Below are 15,251 nucleotides of genomic sequence, written 5' to 3' on the forward strand. Positions count from 1 at the left end.
ACATTAACAGTACACACACAAAATGAAAGCTGTTGTCTTAATAGAACTAATTAGGATTTATTGCATTACATGTTTTTATTGTATTAGAAATATAGTTGTTTAATACTGTATACTCAGAAACATAGCTATTGTTGAGGTAAGTTCACACTGTGCTTTCAGAAGGTAGGTAGATTTATTTTATCACAATGTAACAGGTTATATAGTGAAATTGACTTTATAACTCCTTTCTGCTACATAGCAGACAAAATATATTAAAATAGAGGCAATTATAAAAATGGTAAACAGAAATAAACTATAATCAATGGAGCAGTGCTGAGGATGAATTTGAGCTTAAGAATCTGAAATTGAACTTTGAAATTGAAAATCAACCCTGGGTGCTGCTTCCGCCTTTTTGTTGCTGTTTGGAGCATCTGAAAAGCATAGAAAGTTACATGGCTAACTATCTTTAATCACAAAGTATTCCATGTGCGTGATGCCCCCATCTGTCATGCACACTTTGTGCAAACCGCATCCAGCTCAGAGCGAAAACAGAAAATATTCCCTCCTCTCCTCCCAAATCATTTAACGTTACCTGACACACAAATCATGCAATTGTGAGTTTATTTGCGCCCCCAAGTACTTGTGCATTGGAGTCTCATACCCCACCTTTAAATTGCAAAACACTGCTGTTGTCTTTTTTTTGAACACAGCACATACTGAACAGTTTTTCCTTTGCGGACACCATTTTATATTTTTAATTACTAAATAATTATTATTTTAATAAAAAACATTAGCATTTGAATTTGCACAGGTTAATGAAGCTTGTTTTTTTCCCCCCTTCTAGCCTACTTGATACACCAGGAGATAAAACACTGACACCACAAACCTTGCATATCTACGTTGTTAAATTGAATTGCTAGATGTGGATCAACCTCGCTCGCAGAACTCACGGCTACAGCAACAGATGAAATGGTTTACCCGGGGTTACCATATTGCTTTTACTTAAAAGCTTCAGTTTTAAGTAAATTAAAATACATGTGTCCATTAATGTCATTAATAAGCAAACAGTAATATCCTATTAACAAAAGCAAACAATTGCAATATTGAACTTTAACGAACACATTTTTTAATCTACCTCATTCCACACGCCTGCGGTCTTAACGGGGACTTGGGCACCTGGCTGTTTACTGGAAATACAAGCAACAAGTAGGTACTTAACTACACGCAACTTTCTGTGTAGTGCCCCTTTAAATTATTTAAATGCATTTTCAAATTGACTTGAAAAGATCAACATGATCCTAACCTATTCTAAAATGACACAAATCTATATATCTGCTGCGGCCTTTGCAAGCTGAAGATAAGTGACGTTTAAAAAAAGTGCAAATAAGTGTGAACACTGCATTAATTATGTCCTTCAGAGCTACTGACTGGTTGAAATAAACTGGGCTTCAGTGTTTGTTTTTTACTGTACACAACATATATAATAATTTAGCATGTTTTAGCCCACTATCGATCCCTTACTTTCAAATATAACAAAATGAAATGAGTGCTTGAGAAGAAAAAATTTCATTTAAAACACCTTTAAACTTTATTTTAATATGAGAACAAATCAGATGCCCACTCCTGTTACTTGCATATTACATCTTTATTCATCGATGCCTAAACCCCAGCATTAAGATTTATTCAACGCTACAACAGCAAAGATCTATTATGTCCTAAAATGGCAGGTCAGTCTTGCCCCTCTGGTATTATTGCGTTAGGCCTTCACAAAGCATGGAATAATCCTTAATGCAACATATTTGTTTAAGAAAGGCTCATAAGAAAACATTTCACACATGTGACACAATGCTACTGTTGGAGGTGGCAGGTGTTGAGAAGGAAGGTCAGAATGTCTCTTATTTATTACACTGTGGATTTCCTGAAACTTGCTTTCTCACACACACGACTGGGCTCTTTGTATTAACACTGATGAGACGTTTTAAATGATATCTGAATTAAATTTGAAAAAGGGAATTAAAAGAATCCTTAATTTCAATAATATGCTGAATATTTTTGGAAACTTTAATAACTGGACTAGTCGTCCTTTCATGATTTTTGAACACTTTTAACATATTTAAATCTGCTGTGCAACCTGAACAGCCACAGAGGAGTACCCAGAGTGGATGGAAAACATTTGGTACGACAGCCAGGTCTCTTTTTATTTTAGCATAATTTGGAAATAAACTTGCTACAAATAAATTCAGAGGGGTCAATATTTTCAGAAAGTCGCTTATTCACTTTCTTGCCGAGACTTAGATAAGAAGATCTGATACCACTCTCTGTCAGGAGGTAATTAGCTTAGCTTAGCATAAAGACTGAAAACAGGTGGGAACAGCTAGCCTGGCTCCACCATTTTTTTTTTCCAAATCCACTTACCGGCAGCCCTAAAGACAAATTATTTGCTCAGTTATTTACACGAGTTAAAACATCATTAGTGAGCTTTAAAAGGTGCTGGTAGGTGATATTAGTTACGTTTGGACAGAGCCAGGCCTCGCTATATTTATGCTAAGCTAACCATCTTGTAGCTGTAGCTTCATATTTGAAATAAAGATAAGAGAGTCGTCTCCATCGTCTCATTTAACTCTAGGCAAGAAAAAGAAAAAACACATTTATATCTCCCAAACTTCAAACTCCTTTTTTAAGACGGAGCCCCCAAAATAATGACAAATAATTCATAATAAACAAAAATAATTTAAATACTAGCAATAATACAAACAGCACCTATAAGAAGAGAAAGTGACTGAATGATGTTTTATAATTGTAAGATATATTTTAAATTTCTACTTAAATTGGAGCACAAATGCATTTAAATTCATCATGCTTATATGCTCAACCACTGAATTCAAACAATGCCTTTGTACTTAAAATGTACAATTAAAAATGTACACATTTTAATTGTGTTATAGCCGCTCCTGTTAATGAATTTAAATTAGGATAAGTGATGTTTTAAATTTCTTGTACTGTCAACAAATCCCTGAAAAGACAAAAGCCAACAGAGAATTGATCCCACTAACAATTAACTGTGAATCACAGCTTGATATCTCTTCTCCCTCTAAAAAAAAAAAAAAAAAAAGAAAATAAACCCATCTGTGAGCCTCACTGCTGCACCGGGTGACATGTTCCTTCATCACCATGAGCCCACACTGTAGTTTATTCTGACTCAGTCCTACATACTGTACATCGTCATGCTGCTCCCTAAAGCACCACATGTGGATTAATCTGCCACTGAAAATAGTCACCCAACAAATGCACTATTTCCCCCACTTTAGATTAAAACCTACAGTGAGCAGCTGTTTTAGGACATTAATGAGCCTTTTAAAATATGAAACTATATATTTGCGTCTTCATTAGGAACAAATGGGCTTTCGACAAACAGTAAGTAGGAAACCTTGTTGGGTTTCGTCTTATCATGGGATTTGTTGACAGAAACAAAAATACAGATTCTGCTTTATTATTCTGATTTGAACACTTCTAGGAATCGGGAGTAACCTGCCCCACTGTGTTATCCAGCAGTGTTCAAAACCACAACCGCTGCACTGCATGTGTATTTTTCTGTGGTGCATTAATTTGTAGTCAGTGATTTGACCAAAAGAACGTGACTATTGAATCTAAAATACTGCCACTGTGTTTTATGTCATCTGTATCGTAATGCGCAGAAGCTGAAATGTCCTACCAATTAGTTAAAAGAAATATAATTTGTTTCTCAGCAATAAATCCAACACAAATTAAGATAAATAAGATCTGACAATTAAAAAAAAAAAAAAGCCACAAAACTATAAAGTAGGAAATGACCTGTTGGCGGTTCAAGTTGTTAAATACTTTCCCAGGGAACATCCGGTTGTGAACAATAAAACAGTTTTGTGAGCGGGAAGAACAGATGTGTTGAAAACCTGCAAAGATCTACAATATACAGTAGGAGTGTAACAGTTCACCAAAGACGTGGACGTGTTGGGCGAGGCCACTTTGTGTGCATAAACAAAGTGTATGTGACAAATGCAAGACTTTTCTGTCAGTAATTTGGTTTATGCTCTAACCCGTTTTGTTTGTTGTTGTTTTTTTAAAGGAAGAGCTTCCCATATCTTGTCTTTCCCACTTTGTATATGTATAGATTAAAACAAACATGTTAATTAGTGAAGTACTGGTAGGAAGATTTTGTTCCCTTCAGACAAAGCCAGTGACACATGACGACACAATTTGCCAATTCAAATGATTGTTTGGTCATAGCTTTGTGATGAAAGCCTTGTAAAGGTTTACATCTGTTCAGTTAAAGTTTAGACTTTTTACATTAAATGTCAATTTTGTTTCCTGTGATTTTGTGTTTAACTACCAATAAAAGTGAAGAGAGAGGGTTTGGATTTTTCCGTCACTCAGAGCATGACAAATTAGTCTACTTTGATGATGATTTTGCGTGTCGGGTTAGCTCTGATATACAATGTAGAGACACAGGAGTGAAATCATTGAACTCTTTATAAGAAAGTGAAAAAAACTCATTTCCCAAAATGTCAAACTGTTCCTTTAAACCACCCTTTGATTTGCAACAGCAAATAAATATATTTACACAGTGCAGTTAGATAGACAGTGTCGTGAGCTGAAGAATGTATGTTTTTATATTTTTTATATTTACCTACCTAACTTTCATAAACATTTGTGTTTAAACAGACAGGATATAGTGTAGGGATTTGCAGAACACATTTGAATTATTTGAACACTGACTACATGATTCAAATGTATTGTGCATCTTAAATATTAAAAAATACAATATTGTCTAAAAGTAAAAGGCTTGAAAACAGAGGAAAAGTATTCATTTGACCAATTTCTGTATTCCTATGTAATCCTACTGTTATTTTATACTTCAAAAAGTTAAATACTAAATTCTTTTTCAAGATCCAGAAATACCAGCTTACCAGGAGTTTGATAAACTATTACACTTCCACTGAGCGACGGTAGATTGTGAGAGTTGAAATCAAATTCAAATCAAGAACAGACTTTTTTTTTTTTTTGTGTGTTTGTAATTTGCATCTCATAGTTCCTGCTGATCCAAAAAGGGCTCTGGGGCCATAAATATAAGTATTGCTAACTACTAATTAAGAAAAAGGCGTATAAAAATGCAGAGCATTAACTACCACCTGCATGCTGTAGAAGCATTGGTCTATAAGTAATACAAAATGTACAAAATAAATGTGCTGCAAAACAACCAGAATGTTTCATATACACATAAATAAAAAGTACAGATGTCATCTGACAAGGCAGATTGACCTCAAAATGCCCCCCCAAAAACACATGAACCCCATCCAGTCTCCTTGGTTTTGGAACAAAAAGGGTACACATTCTGCTTCTAAGGCATTTTGTACACTAGCTAATGAGAAACACAAGTGTTACTGTACGTTTCCCTTTTCCCTCAATCAATATTTGAGCCACGGGTGAGCCGCGATGGAGGCTTTACTGCGATCTCCATAATCATACAGCAACTCCTCACCCTTGTCAATGTTTCGAGAGGCAACGAGGATGAGGTGAGGGACACCGTTGATGTCGTGGAGTTTGGTTTGGCAGTTTCCATTTTTGCTGTGATTTATCAACCTACCCATTCGATCAGACTCTTTTGTGGCGTCCACGCTGTTGAAACAAACAACAAAAACATCAGTCTTCATACTATAAAACTTTCTACATATTGTAATAATTCATTCAAAAGGACATGAAATCATCTTCTTCTTCTTCACGAGCTGAAACTCTAAAGTTACAACCTTTACCTGAACACCATTTTGGATTTATGATCTGCATTTTTTATTCAACGTCCTAATCAGTTACTTTCCGCCACTAGTGGAAGTACCTTTACTCAAGGGTTTACTAAAATAAAATGAACAAATAAATTATGGTTAAGCTACTCAGCCATATATAAAGTAATTCAAATGACCACCACCTTTAACAGCAGCAGCATTAAAGTAATAAACACATTAATGCTTCACCAATTATAATCCAGCAATACAATATATCTTGTTCAGAAATGGACCATTCTGCATATTGAGTACTTGGTACGAAGTATATTTTGATGTTAATGCTTTAGTACTTTTACGTTAGTATGATTACGTTTAAGTGTGATTTTGAATGCACTTTTACTTTTACAGAATATTTTTGCACTCTGGTATCGCTTAACTTTACTTAAGTAAAAGATCCGACTACTTTACCACAGTTTTTTTTTTTGTTATTGGCAAATTCTGCCGTTCCTGTGCTGAATTTAAATTGCCTTCACACACGTACGAGGGGTTCACAGGTAACCATGAAGTCTAATTTCATCTTACGGACACCAGCCTCACTGTTGTCCTCTCTGATAGACAGCCAAACTGCTAATGCTTACCCAACATTTCCTACGGCTGCTGTGTCACATTAAAAGCATCTGACTGGCAAAACACAGGGTGGCAACAGTATGTTGTATAATAATAATAATAATAATAATAATACCCTGGCAGAATGTTTAAATGTTGTGGCAAAGTGGAAATTAATTGGTCCATCATACCAGTAGGTTTTGCAGAGGTACTGGAAGTAGTACATGTAGCAGCCAGTGGCAGGGTTTTGAGCATATTCGGCCTCCCTCTTTTTGGCATCAGTGATCTGCAGCAGGTCTCCGTAGTACTCCACTACATACTCGCCCTTCTGGAAACACCGAGTGGCAAACACTGCTCTTCCCTTTCCTTCTATATGCTGCACCTACAAAACAGTGTGAGAGGTTTCCATCATGACACAAGGCTAGAAAAAAAAGAACTTAACCAATATGTTTATGCAGAACAGGGAGGTTTAAGCCTGTTTAACTTTTGATGGGACGTTACACCACTCATCTAGCGGTGACACGAATAAAAGCTGGTGTTGATTTTGGTGATCATTTTATATGCATCTTCATTGACTGTACTTGTTTCCTTATGTTTTCACATGTTAATTGCTACTGAGGATATTAAGGCTTACAGCTCATCAAAAATCCATATCTCAAAATATTAGAATAAAGAATGTATAATACAGAAATGTCAACCTGAGAAGAGCTTTTAATCTCTCAGTCTGGTTCGTTACACGCAACCGCATTCACGGAGAAGACGTTTGACTTGACAGTTGTCCAGAAGAGACTCATTGCACCCTCCACAAGGAGAGTAAGCCACAGAAGGTCATTGCTGAAAGAGCTGGCTGTTCACAGAGAGCTGGATCAAAGCATATTCATGGAAAGTTGACTGGAAGTGTGGTAGGAAAAGGTGTACAAGCAACAGTGATGAGCGCAGCCTCGGGAGGAAGCTGATTCAAGAACTCGGTGGAGCTTCACAAGGAGTGGACTGAGGCTGGAGCCACCAGGCACAGACGTGTCCAGGAAATGAGCTACAAGAGTCATATTGCTAGTGTCAAGCCACTCCTGAACCAGAGACAACCTCAGAAGCGTCTTACCTGGGCTCAGGAGAAAAAGCCTGGAGTGGAGAGGCACAGAATCCAAGTTGCTTGAAGTCCAGTATGACATTTCCAAAGTCAGTGATGATTTGGGGTGCCATGTCACAGAGATGGGATGAGTTTGAGACCTGGACTGGAGTCCAACTTAAGTCGCACACACAGTGACTTCAGACTCGTCCTCAAAAGACTTCAGACTTGACTCGGACTCGAGGTGCTGGACTCGTGAACAATGTTTATTTTTAGGAAACGTCTGATGAGCTTGCTGTTATTCCCTTATAACCTGCCTACTTTAGCTTTATGGAGATGCTGATTTCCTTTTCCAGCACCTGCCACAGAGCCAAAACCACTAGTAACGGATTGCTGATCATGGTGCCTGACCTGAACCCCATAGAGAGTCTGGTCTCTCTGGGGAAAGAGGCGAGTAAGGCCGCTCTCGAAGCAATCTGGGATACAGTAATTCATGCTAAAGAAGATCCAACCAAGTGCTAAGTGCATAAATTAATCTTTTCAGTAAGTTCACATTTCTGTATTACAAATTCTTTGTTCTAATATTTCAGATACGGGCAATACAACAAGAAATTCCCCGCACACAGCAACAACAATCAGGTGCTGGTAGATAGCAGGATGAAAACTACCTGATGAACTATTGCACACTGATCTGACTTCACTGCATTTATTGTGAGCAACGCGTTTCGCCCATTGCTTCTTCAGGCTCAGACAGTGATGTTTTCCAGATATGTTTTGATTGATTTCATGGAGGTGTAAACTGCAATAAAAAAAATTAAAACAAAAAAAAAGGTCTGAAAATATTTCATGTGTAATAAATCTACAATATATGAAAGTTTCACTTTTTGACTTAAATTACAGGGAAAAAAATTTACTTTTCCACGATATTCAAATTTTCTGAGATGCATGTGTATAATGGGTTTAAAGGCACAAACTGTATCTTGACCGAAGTGCAGATATTTTGGAACTACTGCAGTGCCCGTTCAAAACAGGCTTCCAAAGTGCTTATTACAGCGTTCTGGAGAACCACTTATACGATTGAGGAGTACAGTCAATCGGATGAGCGGTTCTCGAGATACGCAAAGGACAGAGGGACGGACAGAGTTAGATGATGCTACAACAGCTTTGACTGTTTTTTTATAGCATTTGAGCAAATTTGAGAAAAGGTTACTTTTTCCAGATTGTTGTAATTCAAATTCAAAGACAATGTAGATGAAAATGGGCGTGGCTTATATGGATAGATTTATCTGAAGCTACAAAATTTTGTTTCTGAGACAGTGTTCACAAGTTACAGGCCAAAACGTAAAGTTTGTTGTTATAGCGCCACCATATGGCCAAATTCAACACTGCCCTCCCTCGGATCCTCGGCAATGCACCTGCCATCTATCTATCGTATTAACGGGGGTGGTGATAGCGCAGTGGACACATGCTTTTGGTGTGAGAGACCCGGGTTCAATCCCCCACTGTGACACATCCGCCATTGTCTCCCTGAACAAGACACTTAACCCCTAGCTGCTCCAGAGGCGCGCAACCTCTGACGTATATAGATCAAATCCGGATTCACCCGTGTGTGGGTTTAAATGGCAAAGCAATGATTGCAGGTTTTTGAATCCACAGCCGAAGCCGCAGGTGTGTGTTGCCCTTCAGATGTTAGAGATGGAAGCAGAAATCTCAATATTTACCTCCATCCCCTCCTCTATTCCGTTTGTGATGAGCTCGTCTATGTGCTTCTTTTCTTCACACTGAGAAGAAACATGAGATGCTATTACTGAAAAATACTAGCGCAAGAGCAGATTGGATTTCTGTCTCTCTCTCTCTCTCACACACACACACATCCAAAACATCTAAAATAAAAACAATAACTTTCACACAAGCAGGATCAGGGCCTTCTGTTTAGCAACCTGAGACAATGCTAACTCAAATAAAATGACAACTAGATAAAGTAACTTTTCCAACAGCTGTTTTTAGTTTGAAGATGATAAACTCTTTATTAGATTAGTTGTGAAAGTTTGGAACTAGTAGTAAAAGTAAGATTAAAATAAGATTAAGATGTGAACCACTGTCTGATACCAATTTGATGGGCATTTCCCAACCCTACTTTTTAGCCTATGAACGTTAAAGCTACGAAAGACCCATAATGCAGCACTCCCTTACTAATAGGATTACTCGCTGCAACACAGGGTCCGGTACTCCCTCGATTCACAAACATCTGCTGTTGTTTAGAGCTTGAATATAAAACATAAGCGAGTATTTTATTGGACTAAAAGAAGTAATCTCATCTTACCTTTAGCTCGGTTATACTTTTTCTCGAGCTTCGTCTTATTGGATAGTAGTCAGTAACTTTTCGGTTTTGGGAGTTCCCTCCCCCTGTGCTGTAGCGGAACAAGAGAATACAACAACAACAGCTTTTAAAACTATTTGAATAGTACCGCAGCATTATGTTATAAGATTTCTATAATGAGGATGCACATACATTCTTAGAGTGGATTTCTTCCCTTTGACCTTGGGGCGGACTGCTCGCCTCTGGTGGCTGTTGTTGGCGTGGAGGGGAGCGTGAGATAAGCCGGGGCTGCGAGGCAGGGAGCGATCGGTAGGCGAAAGCAGGCAGGTCTGAGTGCAGAGGAGCTGTTCATCTGGCCAGCAGGGTGAACACTGGCTGTAGCTGCTCTCCATCTCTGTCTTTGAGTCTGCAGTATTTGTGCTGACGGTATTTCGTCTCCAGCCTGGGAAGAAACGGAGAATAAAAAAAAAACAAGTACTTTATGCCGGTGGTTCAGTATATTTTTGTGTTTCGCACTGCCTGCCTTTACTGAATCTACTGACAAACATAAATAAATAATGGTCTATTTGTTTTCCTGTTTAAAGCTAATTTATTCTTCTGCACCGTACCCCTTCCCAAAAATGTAACTACACATTACGGCGACACAGGCCTCAAGAACTGTGATAGGTCGGCTTGGTTTCATCGCGTTTCCTCCTACGCATTTCTGGCTTGTCCTCCTTCTTCTGCATCAACCGGTTCAAGAGTCGTACACACCATCTCCTACGCCGCCTTATCTCGTTTCTGCATTTTAGTAATTTCAATGAAAGCAACTGCTGTTGCTGCAGCATCGATCAGCTCGACCTCAAACATGATTTGCTCATTTTCACTCACCACTGTTTGTAGTAGCCTACACCAACGAAGAAGAAAGAAACTACAGAGCTGCAGTAAATATACTTACCCTCTCCCTGCCTCTGAGCATCAAAGAGCTTGTAGCATTTTGGAGAGCACATTCCCTCCTGTGTCCGCTTGATCATCTTCTCATCGTTAAATGACGATATGGACTTGTTGGAGCTTAGGACGGTGACTGAGTGGCTATTGCACACAATCTCCTGTGAATGCAGAGAGAAAATGTATTAAAGGCCATTACTCCTGCCATGTGTATTTTTATTTACACAGTGTTCACAAAGCTGGTGCAGCTGTATGCTTCAATATTTCATAAAATAAGTCAAGACAGAACACAGACATGGTGAACATGTTATTAACATAGTAAAGAGCATAAACGCTGAAAAAACAAATATACAATGAAAGAAATGTACATATGCTAAATAGATTAAAACAAAAGGGAAACCCAGAAGCCACTCTAGACCAATCCTGTAAAAACTGCCTGATAGAGACGACCGTTATGGACACACATCATACATCACCGTGTCAGCGTGTTCTGAATTACTACGTTCTGTATTCAGGTTTATTCATTTGTAGATGTCATATTGAACCAACTATATTTGGTAAAAAAATGACTGGTCAGTTTTTTTGTATGTATTTATGGACCAAAAAAAACAAACATTAGATTCTCTGTCAACAGAGACGAGGGGCCTTTAGTGGTAAAATAAAACTCAAAGATATTCACCTTTCTGTCGTATATGACAAAGAAAATCAGCAAATCCTCAATTTTTGGCAAATTTGCTTAAAAAATGACTGAAATTATTAATCTAAATGGTTGTCGATTAATTACATAAACACAGTTGTTTCAGCTCTCGATCTTACAGACACAAATCCACTAGAGGCAGACCCAAGTTTCATAATATTTAAAACAATTGGCTTTACAAATGAGAGAGGACAGGCATTCAACTTGTTGGTTAGACCTCAAGATGTTTAGGTTAAGTGATGACTGTCAACAGAAACTGTATTTGTTTATAATAAAACTCCACAGGACATCCTGTAAGGTGTTTTTTAGACAGCGCCTTTAGTCAGAAGGCTTATTCCCACTGAAACAAAGCAGTTATTGCCTTCAGAGAGTAAATAAAAACGTGCATGTTTCCTCATTTATTATGCGTTGTCTGAAACCAGAAAAGGGCTCTAAATGACGCCGATAAAAACACACACATCTATAGTTCGACACAACCCTGACAACGCAAACCTGTGGCCTTAATGGGTCAGTTATATTTCATTCATCAAAATGTACTTCAACTATAAAAAGTACTCGTTATGCAGAAAAATGGCCCTTGTCACTTGAACTGCTGAATGAGTGTGTACACAGCATTTTACTGCTATAGCAGCTCACGGTGGAGCTAGTTTTAACTGTTTTAACTATACAGTTAGCTAGTTTAGTCTAGTGGTTCCAAACCTGAGGGGTGCAGCTCTCAAAATGATCACAAGATAAATCAGAATTAGAAAGACCTTTATTGCCAAGTAGTATTTTACACATACGAGGAATTGGCTGTGGTGATTACGTACTAAACTTAGACATAAACATACAGTTAACATAAATAGATTTTAAAAAATATAGGCTAAATATGGAATAAACAGATGCAAGTTATAAAAGTCAAAGTAGCAGTTACTTAAATTAAACCATCTGAATGGGGAATCACTCTTTGGTATAACTGCTTACAACTCTTTGTAAGGGGCCACAAGTCAAACAACACGGGGAAACCACTGGCATTTTTAAATGTAAAATCTTAATCTGAAAAGTCAGATAAGATATAACTTTATTCATTTCAGCCGCCTTAGCAACACAAAGGAATATAAAAGAACAGATGCAGTATTACAGAAGTATCAGCCCACCATTTACACATACAATCAATAATAATTATTTACAACCAGATAAATGTCTGAACTTAAATGAAATCAGGAATAGTCTCTCAGTTTGGTGCTGTCAAATAAATTTAGTTTAAAGTACAATTTTTCACTCTGAAATGTAGTAAAGTCGAACTGTAAAGTACCTTGAAGCTACACACAAGTACAGTACTGGACAAATAAATGTAGTTTCCATCAGTAGTGTGGGTGGGGCCCCTGAGGAGGGCACCATGCTGGCTCCACACCCACATCAACTCCCTCTTCAGTCCCTTTAAATTCAGAGTCAAGGCACACACAGGCCTCTCGACTCTTTATCTTCTTTTTAAATCTACTCAAACTAACATGCTGTGATTCTATAAAAACAAACTCAGAAGATGAATCCGTGTGTTTGTTTTCAGTCAGAAATACTGTCATGTCCTCGGCTAGCAGGCCATGTAGCTACGCGTTAGCAAAGCGCCCTCAAACAAAAAGCCTGCTGTAACTTCTCTAATTTACACTCAAACACACCGGAGACTTATCTTATTAACTTTAAAACGCACACACGAGTGTCATTGTCAAAGAGAGTGATAAACCACTTAGGCCACCTTTCGTTCACGCTCCTTAACCTGTGTTTGGTGATGCTCTCTCTTAACAACCAAACTTACCCCGTTCATGTCCGACTTGTTTCAGCTCGCTCGGGATCTCTTTTCCAGGAAAAAATAAAAAAATAAATGAAAGTTTTCTTCCAGCTCGGAGACAAACCTCCCCTTGCTCACACGGCACTGCCCTCCCTACACGCCGGGCCCTTCCACGGCGGCTGTGTGGCCCTTTTGTGGTGTTTAAACTGCCAGCAGCTCAACCGATGCAGCCTTCACTGCTTCTGTCCGCCATGTTTTATTTTTTGACATGTAAACGAAGGAGAAGAAGCGAAACAACGTCGCCCCCTGCAGGCCGACACCGGAAATACGTCTTCTTCTTCTTCCTCTGTGGAGTTTTATGGAGGAGGAAGTATGTTTTAAAGTTTTTAACCCCCCCCCTCCTGTACAGTAACTCTAAAACAGAGGTGGAGGAAGTATTCAGAAAATACTGCATTGAAAATACTACTTGAGTTACACAACATGTTAAATTTGATCAGGAAAATGTAGTTAAAGTATTAAAAGAAAAGGTACTCAGTGCATCAAAATGTCGCCTGTCACTGTTATGCTATTATATATTATATCATTGCATTATTATTACTTATGCATTCATGTAAAAGCAGGATTTTACTGTTGTAGATGTTGTGGTGGAGCTCATTTTAAACAGTTTTGTATTGGAGTGCAGCAAATGATTATTTTCATCATGAAATAATCTGCTGATTAATTTCTTCATTAACCAATTTATTATTTGATTTGTAAAACTGAGAGAAATGCCGTGACAATCACCCAGAGGCCAAACTAAGACCTTCACAATGAATTCTTGTTTTGTCCAGCAAATAATCCCAATTATTTAAAATCTAATGACAATATTTAAATGATTACATGAAATATTACGATTAATCAAATAATTGTCTCAGCTGTACTTGCACGTTTTTGTGTGCAAAAATCTTAATTTGTAAAGAAACCAAACCTGTCAAGTAATTAGTACAATATTCCCCCTTTTAATTGTACTGGAGTAGAAGTATAAAGTGGCTTGAGAAGAAAAGACTCAAGTAAAGTACATTTACTCAAATGTGTAGTTCAGTACATTTACTTAATTACTTATGTTACTTACTGTTGTCAACTCCCAATTCATAATGCATTGTCCACCTTACAAATTATAAATTTAAAATATATACATTCCAACATTGTCAAATATAAATCCTGCAAGCTGTAGAAACTATACACATGCATTTACTGTTATACATTACCACCCTCTTCACGTATATCGTAATTTATTATGTCTTGTATTTAGACATTGTTTGTTGTTGGTCATTGTTGCTATATATTTATATAACCATTACTTTCGCCAACATTTCTGATTGTCTCTTTGTTCAGCTTTGTTGTCCTTGTTCTTAGCTGTGTGTCTATTTATATCTTCCTGTAAATTGTTCTGTGTAACAGTGAGAGCAACTTCAAAACTCTTCTCTTCTGAGAACACTTCCTCTTATAACACCTAAAATCTGTAACATGAACTTCCTGTGCTCTTCTTCTCCTACTTCTTTCCCAAGGTGTTTACCCGTTTGATGCCGTTACATGCTACTAGCTCTTACTAGTTATTGCTGCTCTTACTTGTATCTATTATCACTTGCAGATCTCTTACTTTATTGATGCTTGTATGTTATTCCTCAAAAGTTGTTCCCGTAAGTCCCTTTGGATAAAAGTGTCTGCCAAATGAGTAAATGTAAGTGTAAACTTAAAACTGCATACAAATTCCTTGTTTTGTGTTCGCATATTTGACCAGTAAAGCTGATTCTGATCACGTTTCAGAAGTTTAAGGTGTAATAGTGTAAAGTCAATTCAAAACACTATATAGCAAAAATTATTCTCCAGTTAACTGTGAAGTTTTTCAGGTTTAAATAAAAAGTCAAACACAAGCTTACTCTCTCTCACACACATTACTTGCTTCAGTGTTTAAAAAAAACTCACATCACTTCTGGACTGGTATTTGCCAGATGGTGTGTAGAATACTCTGAAGCAAAGTATAGTATAAAGTTTGAGGACATAACAGTTTTGTTTTTTCTTTTTGAGGCTTCACACTAAACATTATCGCACCGAACATCAGCATGGTGGTTTGGGGGATGTTTCTGCCGTAGGAGGCT

The 15,251-nt window shown here is 37.6% G+C and overlaps 1 protein-coding gene across 1 annotated transcript; it reads right to left on the reverse strand.

Annotated features, from left to right (window-relative positions):
* Window positions 1-1,543: 1,543 nt before the first annotated feature.
* On the reverse strand, window positions 1,544-13,399 carry kmt5aa (lysine methyltransferase 5Aa). Its single transcript, XM_046067273.1, has 7 exons — window positions 13,141-13,399; window positions 10,662-10,812; window positions 9,917-10,166; window positions 9,728-9,815; window positions 9,126-9,185; window positions 6,530-6,720; window positions 1,544-5,631 (listed from the first exon to the last, which is right to left on the reverse strand). Exons 1-7 carry the CDS (start codon window positions 13,147-13,149, stop codon window positions 5,421-5,423), a joined length of 960 nt encoding a protein of 319 aa, XP_045923229.1. The 5' UTR covers window positions 13,150-13,399; the 3' UTR covers window positions 1,544-5,420.
* Window positions 13,400-15,251: the final 1,852 nt, after the last annotated feature.

This window comes from Micropterus dolomieu, linkage group LG13, assembly GCF_021292245.1.
Source record: "Micropterus dolomieu isolate WLL.071019.BEF.003 ecotype Adirondacks linkage group LG13, ASM2129224v1, whole genome shotgun sequence".
Classification (NCBI taxonomy): domain Eukaryota; kingdom Metazoa; phylum Chordata; class Actinopteri; order Centrarchiformes; family Centrarchidae; genus Micropterus; species Micropterus dolomieu.

What these genes read in the sequence shown, in the direction of transcription:
- kmt5aa (XM_046067273.1), bottom strand. An exon ending in TGCTCAGAGGCAGGGAGAGG is followed by an intron (nt 10,167 to 10,661) that starts GTAAGTATATTT and finishes GTTTCTTCCCAG; the next exon opens with GCTGGAGACGAAATACCGTC. An exon ending in AAGAAATCCACTCTAAGAAT is followed by an intron (nt 9,816 to 9,916) that starts GTATGTGCATCC and finishes GTTCCGCTACAG; the next exon opens with CACAGGGGGAGGGAACTCCC.